This window comes from Psammomys obesus, unplaced genomic scaffold (assembly GCF_907164565.1).
Source record: "Psammomys obesus unplaced genomic scaffold, mPsaObe1.curated_primary_1811, whole genome shotgun sequence".
NCBI lineage: Eukaryota > Metazoa > Chordata > Mammalia > Rodentia > Muridae > Psammomys > Psammomys obesus.
The window spans coordinates 38,124,993-38,152,549 of NW_026596079.1; the positions used below are offsets into that span (position 1 = coordinate 38,124,993).

A 27,557-nucleotide genomic window follows, 5' to 3' on the forward strand; every position below is an offset into this window, starting at 1 on the left:
GTAACTACTGGTAAGTTGTTCATGCTCATGCAAGCCATTCCAATTAAGCTCAATGGGCCACACACAAAAAAGAAGACATGAAAATAAGGGGCTGGAAAGAAGGATTTCAGTGTGAAAGGGACAGAATTTGAAAGAACAATGGAAAAAAGAAAATGACTAAATTCATTGTGTACACATATGAAGCTATCAAAGAATAAAACAATAAAACATAAAAAGTCCATTAACAGAAAAGATATTTTACATATACTTAGAATAACATATAATCACATATATAATTCAATTTCCCTGATATTATAATTAACATTGAAAATGTTTAATGTACCTTTTAATTTAAAGCATGATAAACAAAAATTATAAAAACTTGAACCATGATATAAAAATTCAATTATTACTATACCCCCAAATGAGCTATAAATATGAATAAGTAAATTGGTTTATTTAGGAAATAGTTGTTGTTTTCTTGGCAAATATGCATCAAATAAGGTTTAAATGATTGTCAGACAGGATACAGTTGACAGATTAACAAGGAATGCTCATTATTCTATTTAGTGAAGCAAAACCCAAAGATTCGTAATCTCAGCTGAAGACTGCCCTGCTTGGGTATTACTAAAATCTTGGACAAGGCTTTACCAACAATATTTTGATATTTCATATGTTACTATCAAGCAGATCATGAACTGCAAAAATTTACAGGAAATCATAAATCTTCAGGATGTTCAAGTGGCCTGGAAAAGTTAATGTTCTTTCTATGTATCTAAAATTAGTGGAAAGTAACAGTGTATCTGCAAAGCTCTATTGAAAGGCCAGAAATCATTAAAATTTTAAGATATAGTTGATAAAAAATTAAACTTTTAAAATAAAAGTTCAATATTCTTCAGTGTCCTCATTTGAAAGTTTTGGGCAATTTCCAAGTCTATTTTTTTTCTATAGCATTGTTATCAACTTCAGCTACTCCAATCTTTGTACATGAACTTCTCAGATAAAGAATTATATGAGTATCCTCAAATACTGCTTGACTTCAATTTAACAAATCTTATTAGATACTGTAATTTGTTGTGCAAAATACTAGTGTAAGGAATGATTATAAGATTGTGGGCAAAAAGAACATAATTCATAACAACAAAGTAAGTGTATGTATCAAGTAGTATTTGGGAGAAACTTTAAATCACATTTAGGGAGTCTGGAGAATGGTGCCATGGGGTTACATGTTAGAAAACTTGGCCCACAGTTGGTGGAACTGTGTGAGAAGGCTTGGGAGGTATAGCGGTGTTGGAGGAGCCCACCGGGGGTGGGCTTTGAGGTTCTAAAGACCCAGGCCATTCCTTCATCACTCTCTGTCTCAGGCTTGTGAATCATGAGGTAAGCTCTCCGCTACTGCTCCAGCCTGTCTGGCAGCTGTCTTATTCTCAACATTATGGTCATGGACTTACCCTCTGAGCTATGAGCTGCAAATAAACTCTTTTTCCAATTAACTGCCTTCATCACAGTGTCTTATCACAGAAATAAAAAGTAGCTACAACAAGAAGGAAAACTAATGTATTGACCTAAAGACTAGGAAAAAATTAGAACCAACAACCTTTAGAAGAGTGAAGGAGGTGAAACGTATGGGTAAGACTTCTGATGTATGGGTAAGACCACTTTGGGTGCAGGGCAAAGAAAAGAGACAAAGCCTCTACTGTGGTCAACTAAAGAATCATGTGAGTAGGGATGCTATCCTTCCTGCCACTATGCTTTTACATTATATCATACTTCAAAAAGCAGTATCTGCTGTCCTTTGAAAATTCCATAATTATCTCTCACAAGATTTTTTCCTCCCCCAATAAGTACTTAAAGCTTTTACAGTGTTTAACCTCAACATTTCAGTGTACATACAAAAACCAACCTAAGTGTCTGAGATAATTTTGTTTAGGTATGACTCCTGATAAGAATATTGTATGATCTGTACATGAGAGAGAATAGCAGAGAAAAGCCATAGACACTGGACTTAAATTTAAGCGTTAGCCTTATAAACAATATTCTACAAATGAACTCCTCTTGAAAGATTACCCATGCTTACAAGTTCAAAGGAAGGACTCTGAAGTGAGAGAAAGCCTTCAGTTTGGAAAAGAATCAAGGGGTCTGACATACTGAACGTTCTTACCGATTGTCTTCAGTGTAGTAACAACACTAGTTAGGTCTGCATACCCACAGAAGGCAGTGTTTAAATAGTATATGCAAACTGTTTCAATGACTCTTTCCAGCCATTATGAGGCTGCCTTTGCCATATCTGGAGCCAGAAGAAAATTGTGTGAGGTGACACAAACTATGTCCCAGACCCTCTCCATGAGGTAAAAGCAGTCACCTTCCAAGGCACAGTGGCTATGTAATATCTTGCAAAGTATTCAAAGAGAAACAAACATTACTCTCAGTGATCCTGAATAGTTTTATCATTTGATTTCATGTTTCTCTCTGCTTGGTCTGTTATCATTTCTCCCTCTCCATTTTCCTTATCTTTATAATCTATACTTATAGATTATAATCTCCTAAAGGAAAACTTTTATTTATTTTAGTCTCCTGTAATCTAGATTCTTGCCTAGCAAGTAGTAGAAAATCAACAAATAATAAATGTATATGAACAGAATAATTAAATTGATGTTTACAATAAGTTAGAGTATTCTCCTTATTATAAAGTATCATATCAGAGCATAAGATACTGTTATAACAGCTCTGGAATCACTTTGTTTTTCTGTTCCCTGTGGAGTATAGGTAGGGATGTTCTGGTAGATGTTTACCAACCAGCATTCTGAGGGAAAATTTTTAATTTGAAGAGTTTGTTGATAATTGTAGTATTAGAGTTTCTACCATGGGCCTATGGTATACATCAGTGGTAGAACACTTGTTTAGCATGCATGAAGCTCTGGGTTCAATCCTTAGTCTATCAAAACAAAATAAAATGAAACAAAACAATAGAAAGTGTGGCCTATTTAATTCATCATGAGGTCACTGTATGTATAGTTGGGCACACCAGTAAGGATAGAGATTAGAAATATGAGCTCTATTTGAGGGATTTACCAAGAGGCCAGGAGACAAGTAAAGGTCAGTAAAACAGCTACAATGTATCCATCCATGGAACACACCTATTAACAGCAGCATGAGGTAAAACCATAATCCAAAAGATAGCACGCAGCCCAGCACCTATTCAAGAACCCAGCTACAATCAACTGGTCTGAAGAAAAATAACTGAGTCAATTATTTTTCCTGCAGGACTTGTGAAGGAAGAATTGTTGCCAGTAGGTAATTCTGGCTTTCTTAAAGGCTGGGCTCTGTGGGGACTCTGTATTCTATTCACAGTCGGCTCATGCACAGTTGCAGAATACCCTTTACTTATTTCCATAATTTTCCCCAAATTTCCTGAAGTAGGACCTAAGCCAGTTTCTAAAAAGGCTTAGAGACCTAAGCTTGCGGCAGAGCTCCCGCTTTGCATTAATAAAGGAATTTACCATTCTATTCTTTAGAAGCAATAATAATCCAACCCATTCTATCTCCCCACTAAGGAAAACTGCTCTACAATAAGATACCTGTTTACAAGTCGGTTTCTTTTAGTTTTCTTCTTTTCCTTCTCTTCCTAAAACATGGTTAGAATGATTTCACAGATAATGTCATTTACTAGACTGCTCTTCTCAATATACTTTACTTGGCTTCACTTTCCTTATCATTATTTGATGCACTTTTCCAAAGTTCCCATCTAAGCCCTCTTCTGTTCATTATATATATGTAACCCCATGGATGTTCTGGTTCATTATTTATGGGTTAATGACCACATAATGCCTAACAGATCTTTTATCTTCTATCCTGACCACTATCCCAAAATTTTGAATCACATTTGTGCATATTAATAGGATATCTCCCACTTGTGGTTTTTCATGTATATTCAATATGGCCAAAGTTAAATTAATTCTCTTTTTATTGAAAATAGCCTTTTCTATATCTCTTACATTCTTTGTGCTAGCTAACAGGCACAAAATCCAATTATATTTCAAAAAAGGTAGGTTGTGGATTGATTACCTTTGACTTCTCCAATATTCTCCACTTTAATCATCAAGAAATATTAGCTACTTGGCCCAGGGGTATTTTCTGAGACTGACACTCCAACCAAAGACCATGCATGAAGATAACCTAAAACCTATGCACAGATGTAGCTCTTGGCAGCTCAGTATCCAAGTGGGTACCCTAGTAAGGGGAACAGGGGCTGTCTCTGACATGAACTCAGTGGCTGGCTCTTTGATCACCTCCCTCTGAGGGAGCAGCCTTACCAGGTCACAGAGGAAGACAATGCAGCCAGTCCTGATGAGACCTGATAGGCTAGGGTCAGAGGGAAGGGGAGGAGGATCTCTCTTATCAGTGGCTTGGGAGAGAAGCATGGGAGTAAAAGAGCAAGGGAGGGTAGGATTGGGAGGGGATGAAGGAGGGGGCTACAGCTGAGTGAACTTAATTTAAATTTAAAGTGAATAAATTTAATTTAAATTTAAAGTGAATAAATAAAAAAAAACAATAATATCACATCAGTATTTAGCCACACACCCCCCTCTCCCCCGGAATTAGTGTATAGGTTCTTGGTTTTGGGTACTGGTGAGTACTTAATGGGTATTTACTTGTGGTCATTACTGCTAAATGCCCACTCCACATGCTTCCTCCTCCTCTTTCTCCTCCTCCTATCTTTACTAAAGCAACCCAGCCTTATTCTGGTAGTCTAATGACAACAACAACCCCCAAAACTTCGTTTTCTAGGATTCCTTACAGCTAGGGTGAGACTTAGACTAGGGTGACCACTTACATGAGCAGAAATCTAGAGGATGGGGCTAGGAAAAAGCCGTTACACCCCTCGTGCGATGTCTGTTGAAATTATCTTCTTCTCTGGCTGAAATTAATATTAGCCTGCTGGTGCAGTAACAATTTTGTGACTGGAAGGCCTCCTCCAGAATGGAACAGAAGGAATACTTCAGTAAGTAGTAATTCTTACCCTGTTTGTACTTTGCGTTATATTAAAAAAGGATAAAAAAAAATTGTCACATTTTTTGTTCTTGCTGGAATAAAAGTTGAATGCAAACCTGACCAATCGTGTCGGCTAAGTTTTTGTCAATATCACACAAGTTAGAGTCATTTGAGAAAAGGGAAACTCAGTGAGGAACATGCCCCCACTCAACTGAACTGTGACTAAAGCTGTAGTGCACTTTGTTGATGCCTGTAACAGGAGGGTCCAGCTCCCTGTAGGTGGGGTAAGCCCTCCAGTAGTGGTTCTGGGTACCATAAAAAAGTGGGCTGAACAAGCCAATAAGAAGCACTCTCCACAGCCTTTGAATCAGTTCTGTCTCCAGGTTCCTACTTGCACTTTCCTCAGTGATGGACTGTGACCTTAGAGTCATTAAGATGAAATAAACCCTTTCCCCTCCAAATGATGTCTGGTCATGGTGCTTATCATAGCAATAGAAATTTTAACTAGGACACCTACATACAAACCCTTTCTAGTGTGTTCCTGAAAAAAATTTCTAACATCACATTAGAGACATATTCTATAAACAATATTAGTGAAAATCAAAATGTAGTCATCTAATTTTGATTATAACTTAATTAAAGTTTGAATAATTCTTGTGGCTTACAAACAACTTTAAACAATTTATTTATCATTTTCCTTTCCCAAAATATGATAATTGTAAATTATTTTAATTTTATCCATGTATAAAAACATTAATGATCTATCTATAATCTACTTAGAATGTTAATAATAGGCCATTAACTAATCTAGATTTATTTTCATTCCCTTTATTCTTCCGTGAAAATCAAATGCTTATCATCTTAATGCTCTGCCCACTCTGGAACTGTAAGGTCTGCCCTTTTCAGACACTGAAAAGCCCCGTTATGGAAATAGCCCATTCTGATACGAAGCAGCATCTCATCTGTTCCTTTTGAGAACAGACCCTTACTAGTAAACGATTTCATGCACATCAAGGCCAAGAGAGAAAAGTAAAATGCCAGCTCTTAGTTCAAGCTGATGGACATGGCAAAGGCACTTCACCAAGCAGTGTGAGTGATGGCTCCTTCAGAAGCTCAGCACAGGAGTTTAATGGTTTATGTAGAACTAAGAAATAGCATGAAACTAGAGAGGTGCAGCAGAGGGCAAGCTCTGGGGCTAAAGACGGAGCTGGGAAGGGCAGAACATGTGGAACATGAAAGGAAAGAGAAGGTTACAGTGTGTGTACAAGAGGCGAAGGCTGATAAAAACGTGGCAGTAGGAAGATCAACAAAAAAAAAAAAAAAAATTGAAATATGCCACAATGTAACTTAATACTCTGGATACTATTAATTAAAAAGGAATACAAACAAACCTGGCCAACCCACAAAAACTTACAGCTGGTCTTTTGTAGTCATCTTTAAGTTTTACATGGCTTAGTACCAAGTTTTATGCTGAATTCGAGAATATTTCTATGCTTAAGCAAGATATGAGATATTCTAATAAAGTAGCTCAATTAGTCCTGTCCTGGGTGTGAAACGCTATGGAAATAAGACCTGAGGACACCAGCAGCAGGACTAGAGCTGTGAGAATATGAAGCAGCAGCTTCAGAAGAAACAAAACGAGCAAGCGCCTAAAGTGAGGATTTCTTTCAAACATCAGTACTCTGGAAGGTAACAGAACAAAGGTATCTGTCTCTGGGAAAATTTAGGCTAAATAAATACTACTCTGAAAAACTACATGGCATTAAAGAACCTGAAATGGTCTAAGATCCCTCTGGCATCACGTTCAGACATGTAGTGACTGTTGGAAATCTGGATGGTCCACACTTTTTAACCTCTGAGTGACAGAAAAGAGGAGTACTTGCTAGGTCTCCACAGTGACTATCTGGATAGAATTGCAATCAAGTCTGTCTGGATTAGAACAGTAGCCTCTACACAGAACTCCTTGTTTTAATTATCATTAGTATCTTAAATATTCTTTAGAGTTATATATATTTTATTTATTTATTATAATTTATGCACTTTGTATCCCTGCTGTAGCCCCCTCCCTCATCTCCTCCTAGTCCCACCCACTCTCGCTCTTCCCCCCCCCTTATGCCCTTTCCCTAGTCCACTGATAGAGGAGGTTCTCCTCCCCTTCCCTCTAACCCCAGCCTATCAGGTCTCATCAGGACTGGCTGCATCATCTTCTTCTGTGGCCTGGCAAGGCTGCACCCCCCAGGGGGAGATGAACAAAGAGCCAGCCACTGAGTTCATGTAGAGACTGGCCCTGATTCCCTAACTGGGAAACCCACTTGGAAACTGAAGCAGCCTATGGGCTTCCTCTGAACAGAGGGTCTAGGTCCTTTTCATGTATGGTCCTTGGTTGGAGTATGGATCTCTGCAGGCCTCCCTGGGCCCAGGTTTTTTGGCTCTGTTGGTCTCCTTGTGTAGCTCCTGTCACCTCCAGGTTTTTCTATCTCCCTCTTCTTCCGTAAGGTTTCCTGCACTTTGCCCAAAGTTTGTCTATGAGTTTCAGTATCTCCTCTGATACTCTGCTGGGTAAAGTCTTTCAGAGGTTATATTTTAAACACATATATTTGCTCATAATAGTGACTGCCTTAAAAATCATCAAAACCTATAATACTGCAAATGTTATAAAAATTTAGAAAAGCAGTATAAAAGAATGTAATAATATAGATGTTGGTATTCTTTAACAATGTGTGCTAAAATAATGTAAACACTTAAAATATAATTTAAGTAATATAGATAAGCATAAAATAAAATAAAAAGACTATTAATTATTCTCAATGCCAAAACAGGATTTTTATAATCTGGTCCAGATAACTTTTCCATTATTTTATCATAATAATAATATATGCCAATTTGGTATATTTCCACCTTAGTATACTATTCATTGGTTGTCCTAGATGACTGACTGATTAAATAAAGGTTTTCAAGTGTTATTAAAATTTACCTATAAATTATTATACGCAGAGTTAATTGTTAAACAGTATATAGAAAGACATAATCTCTAGATCAGTAAGTACCTAAATTATATACTCAAAGATTTCTGAGAACACTTCTTATAAAATTAGAATTAAAATAAATAAAATATACTTACATTAAAAGAAAATATATTTCAAACTTAATTTTGGAAAGTAGGCCATGAGATTAAATGATATGTTTAATTATCGATGAGCATTAACTCATGGTCTTTGCATGGCTGTCTACAAAGTAGTAAATGTATATGTAGCATTTCATAGGTGCAATATATACTGAACTTTTAGATGAAAAGTAATTGATATTGTAAAGAATATTAAACAAGTTAGCTTGACTTTTCTTATATAAGTGCTAGAGTCAAAATCACAACCCTAAATTAACTTCCAGTATTTCTTCTATCAATAACTCTGAATAAGAATCAATAATCATATGCTCATTATAAAATTTATTTTTAAATCTTATATAATAACATATCTGTACTTATTTTTCTGGAGATTTCACCTTATCCTTATACTGGTACAAAATGCTAAAAAGTCACTACTTTCAATAATTTTCTCCAAACATGCTTATAATATTTTAGCTTGATTGAGGGAGTCATCTAGCAACTGATGGGAACAGATAGAGACCCACATCCAAACACTCAGTAGGGCCAAGGGAAAACCTCAAAAGTGGGGACTACAGGAGCCAGAGGAGTAGAGGACGAGAGAGAATACAGCCACAGAATCAACTGAGCCAGGCTCACAGGGGCCCACATAGATGGAAGTGACAGTCAGGAACCCTGCATGATTCTGACCTACGTCCTCTGCGTGTATTTATGGTTGCTTGTGGGACTCCTAACAATGGGGTGAAGGCTGTCTCTGACTCTTTTGCCTGTTCTTGAGACCCTTTTCCTCCTACTGGGTTGCCTCATATATAAGAGCTTATACCTAGTTTTACTGTAACTTGTTATGCCACTTTTGATATCCCTCAGAGGCCTGCTTCTTTTTTGAAGGGACATAAAAGCAGTGATCTGGGATAGAGGGAGGGATGGGGAGGACTGGGAAGAGTGGAGGGAGAAGAAACTGCAGTCAGGACATAATGTATGAGAGAAGAATAAAAGAAAAAATTTAGGTTTTTTTCCCCCAATATCTACATTCATGTTCAACACAAAAATAAAAATTAAAAATTAAATATAAAGAAATAAAATACACCTATTGAGTGCACCCACAGCTGAAGGAACTATAAAGATAAATATGTTTCCCAGACTCAAAAGTGCATATTTTAACAGGAAAACAAGAAATAGGAGCTACACAGTAAGCAGAACAAAACTCACGGGATCAGCAGGTGCTCACGCATGACAGGCTCAGAGGGCACATGTGTTCTCATGTGTCATCTTCAACAATCTTTCTGCTTCTATTTCTTACGTTTTTATTGTCTGACCGTTTCATACATCTCTATAGTGAATTTTAGTCATCTTCATTCCTTCTGCTCATCTTCTATCCCACTGTTCTCCTGCTGAGCCCATCCTTCCCAAGCAGCTGCCTCCTACTGTCATCTATTCTCTTTGTGTGTGACCCACTGAGTTCATGTAGAGTTTCTTGCCTTACAGAGGCTGGGAGGTTATTTAACAGAATAAAGGCAACTTAGCAGTGATTATGTCACTGGAGAAAATGACATCTCTTCTCCCACAACCTTTAACTTTTAAATGTGCCTCAAAGACAGGTAAGTCTCATGAGCAGCTCACCTATTCATGAAAAAGTAAAGAAACCCATTCTTTTTATTTCTCTGAAAATAAGCTTTTAAATTTTTTTCTTCTTTATTACAATTTACTCACTTTGTATCCTGGCTGTAGCCCCTCCCTCATCTCCTCCCGGTCCCACCCTCCTCCTTCTTCCTTCCCTAGTCCCTCCACTAGCTCACTGATAGAGGAGGTCACCATCCCCTACTATCTGACGCTAGCCTATCAGGTCTCATCAGGACTGTCTGGATCCTCTTTCTCTGTGGCCAAGTTAGGCCACCTCCCCAGGAGGAGGTGATCAAAGAGCCAGCCACTGAGTCCATGTCCAAGACAGCCCCTGCTCCCCTTACTAAGGAACCCACATGGAGACTGAGCTGCCTGTGGGCTGCATCTGTGCAGGGGCTCTAGGTCTTCTCCATGCACAGTCCTTGATTGATTCAATCTCTGCACAACCCCTGAGCTCTAAACAGAGAAATAATGACACTTACAGAGGTCTTAATAAAATGGAGCTAATAGACGTCTACAGAACTTTTCACGCAAACACAAAAGAGTATTCTTTCTTAGCACCTCATGAAACCTTCTCCAAAATTGACCATATAGTTAGGCACAAAGCAAGCCTCAAGAGATACAAGAAGATTGAAATCATACCAGATTTGTATCATACCAGACCACCATGGTCTAAAAACTAGACCTCAACAATAATAGGAATAACAAAAGCCTGCATACACACAGAAACTGAGCAACTCTCTGCTCAATGACAACTGGGCCAGGGAAGAAATAAAAAAGAAATTAAAGACTTTCTAGAACTCAATGAAAATGAAGGCAGAACTTACCCAAACTTATGGGATATAATGAAAGCAGTGCGAAAAGGAAAGTTCATAACACTAAGTGCTTTCATAAAGAAATTCGAGACGTCTCATACAGGCAACTTAATGGCACACCTGAAAGCATTAGGAAAAAAAAAAAAAGACACAGACACACCCAAGAGGAGTAGATGGCTGGGCATAATCAAACTCAGGACTGAAATCAATCAATTAGAAACAATGAGAACAATTCAAAGAATCAAGGAAACTAAGAGTTGGTTCTTTGAGAAAATCAATAAGATAGACAAACCTTAGCCAAGCTAACTAAAAAGTGGAGGGACACCATCCAAATCAACAAAATCAGAAATGAAAAAGTGGACCTAACAACAGACTCTGAGGAAATCCGAAGAAACCCATCCTCATGCATGAACACTTTTCTGTTTATAGCACTTTATGCACGAATACTTTATCAGACTACATGGAATGATACTATCCTATTTCATTACATTCATTCTTTATTTTTTATATAATTCCTGATCACATTAAGCAAAACTTTCTTTCTGTGGTCTACATCAGTCACTCCTTACAAAGTATCCTAATTATTAGCAAAATATCAATTCTGATGGATTGATAAAAGCAAATGTGAAAGCATATTTTTTTCTGCAGTTTTGTAAAAAAAAAAAAAAGTTTCCCTGTATTCTTAGGCAGTCAGGAACAAACTGCTTTAACAACTGTACCTATTACCCATAGGCTGACCCTTTTAGCTGTAGGTAGTTAGATATAATTGTATTTAAAATTCTTTCTTTTGTTAGTTCTTAGGAAGATCAATTTGGATGTCATTTTATGCTGTGTTAAAAAAATAGAAGCTGCTGTTTCAGTCATTTCAAACAACTTCTTTCTAATAAAATATTCTTTAATACTTCTTCTCATTAATTGTGACTATATGACTGGAGGTAGAAATCAATAAATAATGGGAGAAAACAAGTTTGTGCCTGAGTGTCAGCATGAAACAGAGACTAAGGGAACCATACTTGAATGTGATTTTAGAGCTATCAAAAACGAAAATGAACTTTTAGAAACAAACTCAGAGTATTTCCTAAGGATTTGAGAGGATAGTTAGGAAAAGAGGGAAAAAGAGAAAGAAAAAAGTAACAAATCAACCAAAATGTTCAAAACAATATAGCTTCAGTTACTGGCCTTAAGATCATTACTCACACCATAATAAAATATGCTTTTCATACTGCATGCAAGTGCTAATCTTTTTATTTATATTTTATGTGTATGTGCATGAGCGAGTACTTGCATGTATGCATGTGCACACATACCTTCCTGGTACATGGAGGCCTCGGAAATCTTGGAACTGGGGCAGCTGTAAGCCACTCTGTGGATTCTGGGAATCAAACTCAGGTCTCTAAGAGCATGTCCGGAGCCATCTTCCTAGCCCCTCAAGTGTAAATTTAAAGGACCAATAGCTAATTTGTAGAGATTTTTTTTTATGGTCTGAATTGATTTGCTTCTTCCAAATTCACATTTTGTTTAAGTCAGTGTCTCAAAATATGACTGCATTAGAGGACAAGAACATTAAGGATGTGACTAAGATAAAGTAGGGCCATTTGTCTGAGCACTAATCCAGTGGGCTGCTGTCATTATAGAGATAAGCAATCAGAACATGGCACAAAGAGAAAAGGACTAGGGAGGTCCCAAAGTAGGCCAACAACGGCATACCAAGAGGGGCTTCCGAAGGAACCAACACTGTCATCCTTAATTTCTCATTTCTAGCATCCAAAAACTGAAGAAATACGTGGCCACTCAATCTATAGTGCTTAGTTAATAAATTCATACAACATGTTCAGGAAAGAGGGAAATTCAAGCTAAAAGTTTTCAAAAAGAAAATCAAAGATTAAGACTAGACTTTCAGGGATCATCTCTATAATTCATTACTGTGAATCTTTTTTATGAATTCCTATGAAAGATAGGTATGACCAGTAGTTGCTTCCACTAACTAAAACATTAAGGACAGAATTCACTTAGCTCAGTTTTATATGTGTGTGTGTGTGTGTGTGTGTGTGTGTGTAGACGCGCACGCACACGCGCATGTCAGTGTGTCAATATGTGTTTCTAGTTAACTGCCCAGTAAATAGGTATTTGAATAAAACTGAAGAATATCAAGTTCATTTCAGAACATGAAAGAAAGATACTAATTTGACTAGACTGAGAAAATACAAGAACATTCAACTGTTTTTAGGTTTCTTAAAAACTGTAACGTTTTTCATTTTTATCATTTTTTACTTTTAAAATTGCCTTAAACATATTTTTTTTCTAAATGTACTAGAATGTTGAAGGGCACAGATAAAACATAAATTCCAAGGGCTTGCTGGACACAGCAATTTTTCCCCTCTATCAGCAGCAGCAGCAGCAGCACTGCTGTTTAATGTCATATTGTAGTTATCTGATATTGATCTTCATAGTACATTTTAACAGTTCTATGTGCACGCAGACTTAGTTATGACAATAAATCTGTGCAGTGTGTACTATTCCATGTCACAGAGTAAGAAAATGAGCACAATGAGAGGTAACGTGCTTAAGTCTGTATAGAGTGGTAGCAGAGGACTGTAGTTAGTTCAGGAGCTCCATCTAACTCGACTCTGCAACCTACAGTAAAGCATACCCAGTAAAAATCAATGGCAGACACTCAAGCTGTCTATATATCTACATTTCTTTTTCTTTATGATTTTATTTATTTATTTATTAGTTACATTTTATTAACTCTGTATCCCTGCTGTATCCCGCTTCCTTATTCCCTCCCAATCCCACTCTCCCTCCCTCAGCTTTTCCCTGCCCCTTTCCAAGTCCACGGATTGGGGAGGACCTCCTCCCCTTTCATCTGACCCTGTTTTATCAGGTATCTTCAGGTCTGGCTGCAAAGACCTCCTCTGTGGCCTAGCAGGACTGTTCCTCCCTTGGGGGGGGGGGGGAGGTCAAAGAGCCTGCCATTGAGTTCCTGTCAGGAATACTCCCTGTTCCCCTCACTATGTGAAACCAATTGGTTACTGAGCTACCACGGGCTTCATCCGAGCAGAGGTTCTAGGTTATATCCATACATGGTCCTTGGTGGAGTGTCAGTCTCAGAAAAGACCCCTGTGCCCAGATATATTTGGTCCTTATGGAGTTCCTATCTTTTCCACATCATACTAACTCCCCCTTCTTTCATATGATTCCCTGCACTCTGCCAAAGGTTTGGTTATGAGTCTTAGTATCTGCTTTGCTACATTTCTACACACTACTCTGAATGTGGCTGCTACTGTTGGTACTGATGATTCACATCAACAGAAACAGGTCTGTTCCCAATGGCTTCTTCCTCCTCATAACACATACTTATCAACACTTTTATTTATTTCAACGTTAACAGGAGAAAATGTTACAAATACATATTGAAATTTTCTTGTTAGCTGAAAATTCTGGTCTGGTGGACACTGAGGGTCAATAAGAGATTATTTAAAACCAGCTGGTGTAAACCCAAAAGGAACTGTAAAAATGTGAATCGTATTTTTGCTGTGAAACAACAGACTGTTTATTGAAAGCGAAGGACGTTCCCTGTGGGACGTGAGAGTGGGGTCTTGAGGACCCGAAAGGCAGAGGCATTACTGAGGGCACTATGACACTTGTGTTTAAGGATGCCAAACTGTCTTGGGAGCTTGAGAACTCATGTCTCAAAGCTCTCCAGCAAAAGTAAGACCTGGCTCAATCTCACTGGACTGCTTGTTGTACAATGCCAAACTTTGTGCTTAAGAAAAATAGTTTCCCCAGAATTTTATTCCAATCACTGCTCTAAAGCTCATAATAAATTCAATGTCTCATTTCAAAATTATATCCAAAATTGATGCAATTTATACATCTTAATAATGTACATAAGACTATTTAATCTACATTTAAAATCTTTCCCTAAATATAAATTTAATCTCTCAAATTTCAGATTTTTATGAGCCTCATAATTGAGTATTTAAAAACAGTGTTAATTACAGACACATTTACATATATGTAACGTCAACCTTGACAGTATAGTTTCTTATCTCAATAATTTTGTTTATAAACATTAATCACGTGACCATTGTTTTATTTTTTATAATGTTCACATCATTTTCAAGGTTTTAAAATTCTTAGCCATTACACTGTTTTGTTTTTATTATTTCAGTTGCTTGAATCTCTTTATTACAGAGTGAAGGAAACACTTAGGGGCATTTCTTTGTCCTGCACTAGATCCTTTCATCCGCTCAGTTGTTACTTCTTCAAATTTTATTTGGGTCTACCACACCCCTTTGCATTACCTACGTTTCTATTTGACCCCGTTACTATTAACAGAGACTGTTACCATGTGTCATTTACTGCACATTTATTAAGTGAAAAGCCACAGGTCTGCTCACACGGCGACCATCGCCCCGCCTATGAAGTGTCTACCATCACCCAGTCAACAGATAAAGAACCTGAGGATAAAGGCTAACGGCACCCCAAACTCCCCGAGGGGAGCACGCGTGATTCCACACTGCTGCCACAGTGGGGGATGTGTAGGCTTCCAAGAATTTCTGCACAAACACCACCTTTTAAACATCTATGTGTGGTCACTCCTAAGCAGTGTCGACCGATCTCCTCTTGCTAATGCCCCTATTGCCTGTGTTCTGAAAGTCGATGTAAAGACACCGCATGTGCCTTCTTTGCTGAGAAAATAATTATCTGTGATAAAATAGATCATTTTAGTTAACTGTGCCAATCTGTGTGCAAGAACAATTTGTCTGGAGTTGTCTAAAATACTTATTTATTCCATGATTCCATAACTTTAGTTTTATTTGTACTTAAAATTGAATATGTATCTCTACTGGTATATATATTTTGTTTAAACAAATTTAATTGGAACGTGTTAATTGGAATGTGTGAATGGGTATTTATCAAACTAGAAATGAGAAAAAGTGACAAGATATATGAAGCAGCATCTGAGAGTTGGCTCATGCAAGGACTGGAGAAAATCCCGTTTCCTGTCTTTTACAACACTGTTTTGCTTCTAGACCAACTTGTTGAATTCAATTAATAGAATAGCCTATTATAGTTATTATTCATAGGTTAAATGAATTATAGGTTTTGGCTTACATTTGCTTTTTAATTGTGTATAGACAAATCACAAAACTACACTATACGTGCTATCACAGAAGATAACATGGTTATGATTTGGGATATACATTTCTACAAGATATCCTTTAAAAAAAAACATTATTGCAGATAAATAATCTTTGAGGTCCATTATAAATTCTGTGCTAAAGTGCTGTATGCTATTATCTGTTAAAATGGTAAAAAAAATTCTTTATATTGTATGGTTTTGAAAATGATCCAAGATGCCAAATATAGCTGATATAAAATTAAATATTATATAATTCTTAATTATAGTTTATATTTAACTATGAATGATTATATTAATTTATCATCATATAAATCACAGGTCAACTACACAATTTGTGGTGATGTTTCATAGAGAAATTACCTGTGTCTGAGTAAGTGAAGAGAACATTGATTTTGGAGTGAAAAATAAGTTAATCAATAAATAACTGCCAAGAAAGGAAGGGATGAATCACATTCAAGATGGGAGAAATTCCAAAGCATGGAAATGCATTGACTGCAATGTCATATTCTTGTTTGAGGGAAAATTTCTGATTAAATAGAAATCGCATATACATGCTCTCTTATATTCTTATTAAAAATGCCTTCTACCTCCAATTTCCAAAAACACATAAAATGTTTCTAGAAAGACTTCTGCTTAGCAGAATGCTTTTAAAGAGAGCGCCTAGAGGGTTTATTATTATTGTTAGTATATTAAGAGTTATATAGAAAGTTCATACAGAAGTCTTGGGGAATTTTGAGAGGGATTAACAGAGCAGACCAAAGATTTTAAAAAACTAGTCTAATGTTTAATATGATTCGACACAGAGCTTTATAATACTGTCAGACACTGCAGGATTGTAGTTCAAAGTGTAGCATATGATTAACACGTCTAAAGCTTTACGTTTCATGTCACTTATCTCAAACTGAAAAACTGGATTAGCTGTAACTAAGATTTTCCATTAATCAGTGGATAAGTAATACTCATCTGCATTACCTTCCTATGCTTTATAATGTATAATGTATCTTACATTATAAAAAACCCAGCATTTCTGTATTATAATAGCGCATTGCCTAATTTCTATTTTGTAAGTTATTTCCTAATCTTTGTTTTATAATAGCAGATAACCTAATTTTTTTATATTTTAGAACAGTAAATTATTCAATATTCATTTCTACCAGTAGATAACATATTTTCTATATGTTATCTTAGAACAGTATATTATTCAATCTTTTTTTTATTTCTAACAGTAGATAACTCTATTTTCTATGTTTTGCCACAGGTGACTAAAATTTCCATATTTTATAACAGTCAAAAATCTAACTTACAGAGAGGCAAGGAGGAGATGAGGGAGGGTAGGCTTGGGAGGGAATGAGGGAGGGGGCTACAGCTGGGACACGAAGTAAATAAACTGTAATTAATATAAAAAAATAAAAAATTATAAAAAAATCTAACTTTCTATATTTTGTAAGAGCTGATTACCTAACATTCAATACTTTCTATCAGCTCCTTTATTAGATCCTTTTGAGGGTGGGGATTTAGATATATTAAAACACATTATTAAATAGTGGTTTTTGTAAGTGACTCTTAAAGAAAACCAAAAGAATTAAGTAAAGACTGAAGGCACAGTGCCTGTTTTAGAAAGAAGACATTAGTCTTAAAATTTGGTTCAACCTAAAAAGCTACTAACATGGAAACTAAAACTAACTTAATCCTTACTGAAAAAAACATACGTTGTATTTTTTTTTTTATCTTTAAGAGGGAAAAATTAACACAGGGGATAGACCACCAAGTGAAGGCAGTCCCACATTAGGAGCTAATCGTGACTGTGCCTTAGTGACTGGGTTATACTTTGAAGTGGGCGGAGTATAAAATCCTAGCAGCAGAAAAGGAATGCTGTGAGTTTTGTTTGTACTGGTGGATCAGCCAAACTCCACAAGGTCTTACAAAGAGTAAGACAGTTTACTCTCAAAATTAAGAATTCAATTTTTAACATTATGATCTCTGGTTTCTAGACAACTTTTTCCACTACAAAAACTAAATTTCAGAATCACTTCATGTTAGAACAAGAGTTTTAAAACTTTATATCAGAGTCCCCTGTTGGAGATTTCTTAGTTGTGACGAATACAGAGAACTGTATTACTACAATGCCCAGGTGCTGTGGATGTTGCTGTTCTGGGATTGCACTTAGAAAACTACTAAGTTACCTTGCTCAGTTCTTTATCAGGACTTCAGCTTTAACAAAGCTAAAATGTGTCAAAGGTCATAAAAATTAGGGGGCCTTAACATATTCATTTGCCAAAGAGTAGTGTGGACTTCAAACTTGTGTTTCGGGGAACAAAAACTCTTATCTATACCTACAGAATTTCTTTGCTCAAACCCTGAAATAAACTTGTTATGTATTTCAAATAAGAACCATTGTTACTGTTTCTAGAGAACCAATTAATTACTTAATTAATTTTTTATATTTTTAAAAACAAGGTCTCAGCATGTAGCCTTGGCTGGCCTGAAACTTACTTTGTAGACCTGTCTGAATTCACATAGACCCACCTGCCTCTGCACCCCAAGTGCTGGGAGCAGGGCTTAGCGTTTACTATGCAAGTGATGCAACATTTCTGCCTTGCTTGCTTCCTTGATTTATAAATGATGCTAATGACTCTGCTTCTGGCATCTCAGACAAGGCAAGTGTTCCACCAGTCAGGTAGGCCCTTCCCTCTGTTGCTTGGTAGGATGTCATGCCATGCCACACATTAACTTTGCCTCTGGGCCTACCATGCCCTTTCATTGTATTGGCTTTTGTTTTTCACGACATTCTGTTCTAAAATAATATTATTGAGAATATGATATGTAATCATATTAGACAAGGAACTCATTTTATACAATAATATGACCCTAAAATATAAAGGCCCCCAAGAGTAAGATAAGTAAAATAATACTCTTAATTTTCTACCTGGCTAGACCTCTTATTTCAACATACACCCAGAAGATAATCTAAAAACATATTTGCTAAAATACCTTTTGAACTAACAAAACCTCATAAGTGTATGTTTGTTCCAATAATTCAGTAATAAAGCAGATTTAATTAAAATATCGAAGTAAAAAACATAAAATAGAAAAAGTTGTATGAAAAAAAACCACATAGGATGATAATGGAAAGATTTCCCTAAACATTTTTTGAAGGGATACAAATTTTATAAAATGAAACAAATCTAAAAAGCTTTGGTCTTTAGATTTTGAGCTGTGTATGCTATATAATAATGTGTTTCTAATAAGGAGAAGTATATTCCTAAGAGCTGGTACACAAATACATTACACATTTTACCATCTACTATCACTGGGCCATTACATTATGTGTCTGTGTCTGACTCATCTACATTCAGTTGTTTAAAAGAATCTAGCAGCTTCAGATTGACTATTTCACAACTTTTAAAAAGAAAATTGTCTTGCCTTCGAATGGTAATCTTGTTCCAGTCTGGGATCTGATCCGGCTACCTGTTTGTATTTGTTAATTTTCATTTGGCGATTTCTCTCCTCTATATCCATAGCACCTATCAAGTAGAAAAAAACCCATAAAGTTAATATTTAGTTCTTACTTGTGAATCCTAATTAGGATGTATAAAAGAAGAATTGTGAAGCTGATAAGCTACTTTCACAAAAAGTAGTCGAAATAAATTAGATGTAGTATTGTCTCTTTTGGTTAAGCTATGCATTTTGGTGGATAAAAACATAACTATTAAATATAGTTAATAATTTAAATATTAGTAAAACATACTTGCATTAAAAGAGAAGACAACTAGATAGAAACCACTGTATATGTCCAGAAGAATATATTTGCTAACACACAAATTTGGCACAAGAACTTTGGCTTAGTGTTTATTATGCAAGTGATGCATTCATCAAGTAAATCAAATTGGTTTGGGACTGGTTTCTAACTGTTTACAATGCAATTTAAAGCTTTATTTTTAAACTACTGTCATAAAGTTAGGCTTCGTGTTAAATCAAGTCATTCTAGAACACATTATAAGTCTAGTTGTCAGGAACTTCTGATTTTGAAATTTATATAACTAAAATTAAGAAATAAGTTTATGGAATATACTTTTAATGATGCCAGACTAGTAAATGTATAAAGTACTACTGAAATCAACTAAAAATAGACTATAAAAATGAGAAAAATGATAAGCCCATTATAAAAGATAATAGTCCTTAGTAACTGTTAGTATCTCAAAATAAATCAATTCTAGCTAGCAAGAAGGAATTAAAAACTAACAAATATAAAATCCTAACAAATATTAAAAAACATGAATTTGATACAGTGAATTTATAGGAAGATCACATTTTTCATAAATACACAGTAAAAATATTACATCTATGTACAATGAAAAACACAAAGGAAGAAAATAAGCTTAATGGACTCAAGTGGTGGCTAGAGTAACACACTGGCACATAAGTTTATGAGCACTATGCATGTAGACAGGGATGTAAACACACAAATACATACCTCTGCTCAGTATCACAACTTTAAAGTTGAAGTAACACTAGCTAGACAAAAATGTATCTATCAAATAAGCATCTAATACTTACCTAATTAAAATAATAATAATAATAATAATAATAATAGTAAAAATGGGATTGAAAATGTAGCAACTAGCAATATTTTAATTCATTTAAAAATACTACCTCTGCTCTGCCAAAATTTCATAATGTATCAGATAAGTTTTGTTAGTAATAAAATTTAAGTAAATATTAATTAAATAAGATAAAGGAGGACAGAAATTTCCAGAAAGATTAACAAAGTCTTGGGTAGAAGTATACATGAAGAATGAAATTATATGAACTCTAAATATGTCATCAAATTGATGCTGTGTTATGAGACAGGCGTAGGCCAATCTTAAACTTCTGTTTCAAACTTCCAAGTCTGATGACAGACACATAGGATTACTTCTGGTTTTTAATGCCATCAAACTTAAATTGATTATTTAGTAAGTAGTCAATAAATTATAAAGATAGTCATACTTTAATAACAGTATATATAACTGACTCCATGTTAAATTTAAGATTGCAGAATAAATTGAATAATGTATTAAAACGTACGAATACCTGTGATATGAAATACATATATCAAGTATAATTAATACCTTTTAGTCCATTATGTATCCCTGTGAAATTGTTTATACTTCAAGAAATACTTTGACTTAAAACAAATTTGTTTCTCAACAGCAAAAGAAGAGAAAAATTATCCCCAGATGAAAAAGATAATCATGTGTAGTGAAAAGATGCTATTAGCTAAATATTGTTTATGAAGATTCTTTTAAAAGGTTTCCTGTTGTTATCACAATAGAAAACAGAATGTTAAAAACAAATATTACCAACTGACAAGGAAATTTAAGCACACGTAGACACAGATATAAAATATATACACATAAACATAAGCATTTTCTAATAATTAGACTTGTTGTACGGCAAACCTCTATGACAGCTACACTGAGTTCCTTCTGATTACTAGGAAGTAATGTGACACACAAGAATAATGGTCAACTTTTCCTATGAAGTACCCAATAATATATATATATATAGTGTGTGTGTGTGTGTACATGTGTATTTTTTTGTATGTCCTATACATAGTCATACAAGTTTGTGTGAGTGCATGAGTATGTGTGTGCATCTCTCAATCATGGGACAACCTCTGGAATCTTTCTGCAGACACTGTACGCCCTGCATTTTTGAGACAGGGTTTCTCATTGGCCTGAACTCTCACAGTAGGCTAGGCTGCCAGGCCAGTGAGCCTCAGGATCTATCTGCCTGTCTTTGACTCTCCAGTAATACAAGTAGAAGCATAAGGCACCATTTAAGGCTTTTATTTTCCCCTTTAACCTGGCAGGGTTAAATAACCCTATGACAGGGATGGGAATAACCCTCCAGGCAGGCAGTTTACAGATCACGCTATCTCTTCAGTCCTCAGGACAAGCAGTTTACAGAACATGCTGTCTCTTCAGTCCTAAATTGGAGATTATTTGAGTGTCCACTTTAACGTGGCTGCAGCTTCTGCGATGGCCAGATGGCAGCAGCTGAAGGCGGTATTTACAGAGGTGACTGTGGCTGTGGTGCAGTAACACACACACAGTGAGCAACACACGGGATGGGGGGGAATGACAATGTTTCCTCTACAAGAAAGAAGGAAAGAGTACATTCTTATCATTCCTCTTTAATACATCAAATAAACATCAATGAAATTTTAGCTGGGACCATCTGGCAAGAGAAAGAAAGTAGAAGCAAACACCTAAAGGAGGAATCCCCTGTTTGCACATGGTATGATACAGTCTGTGAAAAACCCTCAAGATTCCAAGACTCCCTCAAGACTCTTAGAACTGATAAATCCAGCAAAGAAAAAGGAATCAAAATCAACATAAAACTTGATAATTTTTATATGACAATTACAAACTCATTTAGACAGAAAACAGAGAATTCCATTTTCAATAGCACCAACAGATTAAAATAAAATACCTAGGAATGAAAATATCAAGTAAATGAAAGGTTGCTAAAAATGAAAAAATGCTGAATATTAAAGAAAAAAATGAAGAAAATCTAGAATATGGAAAACCTTTTTATGTATTGGAAGAATTAGCACTGTTGAAACAGTACTGCCACCTCTCCCAATCTGAAAATTCAATACAATCCCCAAGAAAATACTACTGAAATCTTCACAGAACTAGAAAGCAAACAAACAGGCAGACACACAAAATCCAAATTTAAGCATAAGTAAAATAAACCTCAAAATTCACCAAAGTGACCATGAGCAGAAAACCAGCAGGGAATACGTGGCCATATCTAATTTCATGGTGCACTAATGAATTACCGAGAGAGCAGAAATACTTGATACAGACAGACAGGTAGGCCCACAGAAGATGCAGAACTCAATCCGTGCAGCAGCAGTGATTCTTGGCAAGCACCCCAAATCACACATTTGATAAGCAGTACTGAGCAAATTGACATTCACACAGACAGTGCAACTAAACCCATACCTCTCAACTTTTATAAATACCAGCTGAAAATGCATCATGAACCTTTATGAAAGACTTGAAACTAAGAGTTGAAAAAATAAGAGAACTCGTCAAGAATATAGCAAGGATTTCCTGAACAGGACTCCAATATCCTAGGGAACAAAAGCAAGAATTTAAATATCGAATTAGGTAAACGTTTAAAGCTTCTTCACAGTAGACAATCAAGAGAACAGATAACTTTTAGAATGGGAGAGGCCTTTACCAGATGCTTATCTAACAGGGGTTAATATTTATAGTACATAAATCAAGCAAGAGGCTTCCTTAAAGACTTATTTCTCATCTTGCATATCTATGTGTGTGTTTCTGCAGGTGCCCAAGGAGGCCAGAAGTGAGCTCAGATCTCCGGGAGTGGAATCACAGCTGTTTGTGGGTTCTGGAAACTGGACACTGTTTAACCAATGTGCTATCTTTAATCTTTTACACATCTTTAATACATTATTAACAAAAAAGTAATCGAATCAAATATTGAAAAATGATCTGAACAGGTATCTCAAGAGAAGAACAAGTAAAAAAAAAAAAAGGAAAAAATATAAATAGCCAATAAATAAAGGAAAAAATGCTTATACTTTAGAGATGAAAGTCATAACTACATTGAAATTCTATTTCATAACAGTGGGAATGGCTGTAACATTTTTCTTTCAAGGGAAGGTAAGAAAGTCTAGTGGAGACGCAGAGAGAAAAGAAACATAATGCACACTCGTTGGGAAAGTAGAAGTTTCCCTGTCACTATGAAAAACAGTATGGGAGCTGCTGTAAAATACGACACCTCAAAAGAATAGGATAGAGTCAACTAAACTACTGGTAGGGATTTAGTTGATGGCCATGAGGCTCCCCCATAAAGAAGTGCCTGTGTACCTTTAATTATTGTATCACTATTCCCATTAGATAAGTTGTAGAATTAAGCTTGGACCTTGTCAATATACGAGTAAGAGATTAAAAAATAACACATATATACAATAGCATATAGTCACCAAATTTCAGCTGCTAAAGAAAAATGAAATCACTTTGTATCCCAGCTGTCGCCCCCTCCCAATCTTACCCTCCCTCCCCCATCTCCTACCATGCCCCTCCCCAAGTCCACTGATAGGGGAGGTCCTCCTCCCCTTCCATTTGAACTTAGCTTATCAGGTCTCATTAGGACTGGCTGCACTGTCTTCCTCTGTGTCCTGTTAAGGCTGATCCCCCTTCAGGGAAAGATGATCAAAGAGCCTGCCACTGAGTTCATGTCAGAGACAGTCCCTGTTCCCCTTACTAGGGAATCCATTTGGAGACTGAGCTGCCATGGGCTACAGCTATGCAGGGGTTCTAGATTATCTCCATGCATGGTCCTTGGTTGGCGTATCAGTCTCAGAAAAGATCCTTGTGCCCAGAATTTTTGGTTCTGTTGTTCTTTTGGTGGAGCTCCTGTCCCCTCCAGGTCTTTCTATCTCCCCCTTCTTTCATAAACTTTCTGCCCAAAGTTTGGCTAAACTGTAATTAATTAAAAAATAAATAAATCCCTCCCTCTTCTCTACCTATGTCCCTCCCCCAGTCCAGGAGGGGCATAGGGGAAAAAGAGGGAGGGTAGGATTGGGAGGTGAAGAGGAAGGGAACTACAGGTGGGATACAAAGTAAATAAACTGTAATTAATAAAAATAATTAAAATTTAAAAAATATTTTTAAAAAAGAAAAAAGATGTTATTTGTAGAAAAAATGGATAGAAGCAAAATATATAAACCAGATACTAGAAAATAAGTATCACATTTTTTTCATAAATGAAACTTAAAAACAATTGTCAGAGAGACTATCTCTTCTCCCCTTACTAGGGAACCCACAAAGAAACTGAGCTGCCTATGGGCTACATTTGAGCAGAGTCTAGGTCCTCTCTATGCATGGTCTTTGGTTGATGCATCAATGTCTGCGGTTCCTCTGGGCCCAGCTGTTTTTGTATTTGTTGGTCTCCTGTGTGGCTCCTGTCCCTTCTAGGCCCTTCTACATCCCCCTTCTTCCAAAAAAACTCCCTGTGCTCTGTCCAAACTTTGGCTGTGAGACTCTATATCTGCTTTGATCCCCTGCTGGGTGGAGCCTTTCAGAGGACATCTGTGGTAGGATCATTTCTCCCTGGTGGAGTGACCTAGGGAGCCCACACAGAAAGAGGATCCAGACAGTCCTGATGGGATCTGATAGACTAGGGTCAGACAGTAGGAGAGGAGGACCTCTGCTATCAGTGGACTAGGGGAGAGGGATAGAGGAGGAAGAGGGAGGGAGAGTGGGACTTGGTAGAGAGAGAGGTGAGGGAGGGGGCTACAAATGGGATACAAAGTGAATAAATTGTAAAAAAAAAAAAAAGAGAGAGAGATAATAATAAAAGAAAGAAAAACAAAATTTAAAAATGTAAAGAGGATCCAAAAGAAGAGGGACTATAATGGAAGTAACCAGAGCAGTGGGGAAAGAAAGGATGCTAAAATAGGGCAGAAGGGAGGGAAGATACTGTAAAAACCCAGGGAACTAACCTGCATAAGTAACACATATTCATGACTTTAAAAACTTTCATTTATAAAATAAGCATCATACAGGAGTTATTAGGCCTTGGCATATAGGTTTAATTTTATGGGCAAAAGGGCCTTTCTTATTAGTAACAATAAAAGAAATGTATAGAATCTGAGTTGGAAAGAGGGCTCAATTGGTGAAATGCTTGATTTGCAAGCAAGTGAACCTGAGTTCAATGTGCAGAATTCAACTCATAAAGAAACCCCCGCATGGTGGCACACACCGCTGGATCCCTTGGACTCAACGGCCAGCTGGCTTAGCATTCTTAGTAAGCTTCATGCCAATGAGAAACTCCGGCAAAATGAGGTGAGTGAGGCCTAAGGAGTGACATCTAAGGTGACCCTCTGGTTTTCACACAGGTGCACATGAGCATGCATACTTGTATATACATGTGCATGTGAATACACAGGTATGTTAATAAAATATATGATTAGATGTGTAATTATAAAAACATAAATAAATGTAACATTATTTATATATAAAAGACTACTACATGCCCTAAGAATACTATTAATCTATATTTGCTATTTTTAAGTATATCAAGCAAATATCAATCTCAAGGCTATCTCTTTTCTGGAAACAATCATTACGTATAGAATGTATCCAAGTGAAAAATTTGTGATTATAGCCTTAAACAATAAATCTCAGTGAAGCACATTAGTTAATACACTTGAGCACATAAAACTCCTAGCTAGTAACTTTGAAATCTTCTAGGAGAATGAACTGTGGGAAAAATGATCACCATACCACAAATGATCTGACATATATGAAATCTTCTTAGAGAGAGGGAGCTACTGATAAAGAATCGCACCATAAGGAATTTCCCACCAGAAAGTAACTTTTCTTGGCTGGCCTTTTGAAAAGCAAAGAAAAATTAACACAGAAATAATATTTTGTTGTATCTACATGTAGCTTTTCCCCCTTCCTCATCTTGTAATGAAAAACAACTTATAAGACTCAAGGCAAATGAAAAGGAATTGATGGGACAAAGAATGGGCCTCAAAATTATATTTTCTTAACACTAGAAAGATAACATAGATGAGAAATGACAGGCCAACAGATGAATTGCTAATGAATTGTCTAAGATAGGCTCTCATAAATGAGCTCGAAGCGAACCTAAACTCAGAGTCCTCCTGCCTCAGCCTTCTGTATATTATTACTATAGGAATATACTTTCTGGTCCCTCTCTTCTCATTTTACAAAAAGAAGAGGGACATAGTAAATTTCTGTTTCTGTTTGTCTCTTTTTGAACAGGGCAGGTGACTAACGCACAGTATATGCAAGTGTCTGATCACTTCAAGTATTAAACTTTTAAACAATGTTTAGCATTGAGCTTTATTATATAGCAAATGTAAACAATAAACCCAAATAAGAATTTCCCCAAATTAATAATTGTGATATGATTATTGATCCTATTTGTTTCCTACCATATAGGGCCTCTGAAAAACTCTACTGATGGGGATATCGAAGCAGATGCTGAGATTCATAGCCAAACTTTGGCAGAGCGCAGGGAATCTTATGTAAGAAGGGGGAGATAGAAAGACCTGGAGGGACAGGAGCTTCAAAAGAGACCAAAAAAACCAAAAAACCTGGGCCCAAGGATCCCTGCAAAGACCAATACCTCAACCAAGGACCATGCATGGAGAGGACCTTAAAACCTTGCTCAGATGTAGCCCATAGACTCAGTCTCCAAGTGGCACCCTAATTAGAGGAGCAGGAGCTGACTTTGACATGGACTCAGTGGCTGGCTCTTTCATCACTTCTCCCTTGTGGGGGGGTGGGGAGGGTACAGCCTTGCCAGGCCACACAGGAAGATGATGCAGCCAGTCCTGATGAGACCTGATAGGCTAGGGTCAGACAGAAGGGGAGGAAGACCTCCCCTATCAGGGGACTAAGGGAGGGGCAGGGAGGAGAAGGAGGAGGGAGGAGTCAAGGGATAACTAGGGAGTAATTTCAATGAAACATAAGAAACTTGCTGGTGATATGGCTACTTTAAAAGGAATTTTCACTTGTATTTTTACTTCTGTATCAATAAACTTATTATCATTATTAAGACATTAAATCTAGAATTGATTGTAACTACACAAAAGTGCATAGTTTTGTTCTATAGTAATATAGGAAGCTTTAAATAATTCTAAGAGCTCATCATTTTATTAATGCTATATTTTGGACATCTGCTAGAAATTTGTGACAAAAATCCCTCCAACCTTATGATTATTATCCTTGGGTTGCCTAGTTAGATAAAAATCTACACACCTAAAGAAGATAATCAAGAAAGTGGACACAGGGGAAGGTGATTAATCCTCATTTAGAAAGACAAATGGGATGTGCATTGA

General features: G+C 36.4%; 1 protein-coding gene across 23 annotated transcripts in view; it reads right to left on the bottom strand.

Moving 5' to 3' along the window:
- The window catches only part of Rims2 (regulating synaptic membrane exocytosis 2), a 483,148-nt gene that overhangs the window by 108,430 nt on the left and 347,161 nt on the right, over positions 1-27,557 (bottom strand). For 7 of the 23 annotated variants that reach the window (XM_055626244.1, XM_055626246.1, XM_055626245.1 and 4 more), the window contains one exon: positions 19,082-19,182. The exons of 15 other annotated variants lie outside the window; for them this stretch is intronic. In XM_055626244.1, coding sequence (XP_055482219.1) covers positions 19,082-19,182 — 101 coding nt within the window. Of the gene's footprint in view, positions 1-19,081; positions 19,183-22,653; positions 22,673-27,557 lie in introns of those variants that run through there. One more of the 23 variants, XM_055626265.1, reaches the window with a different exon arrangement.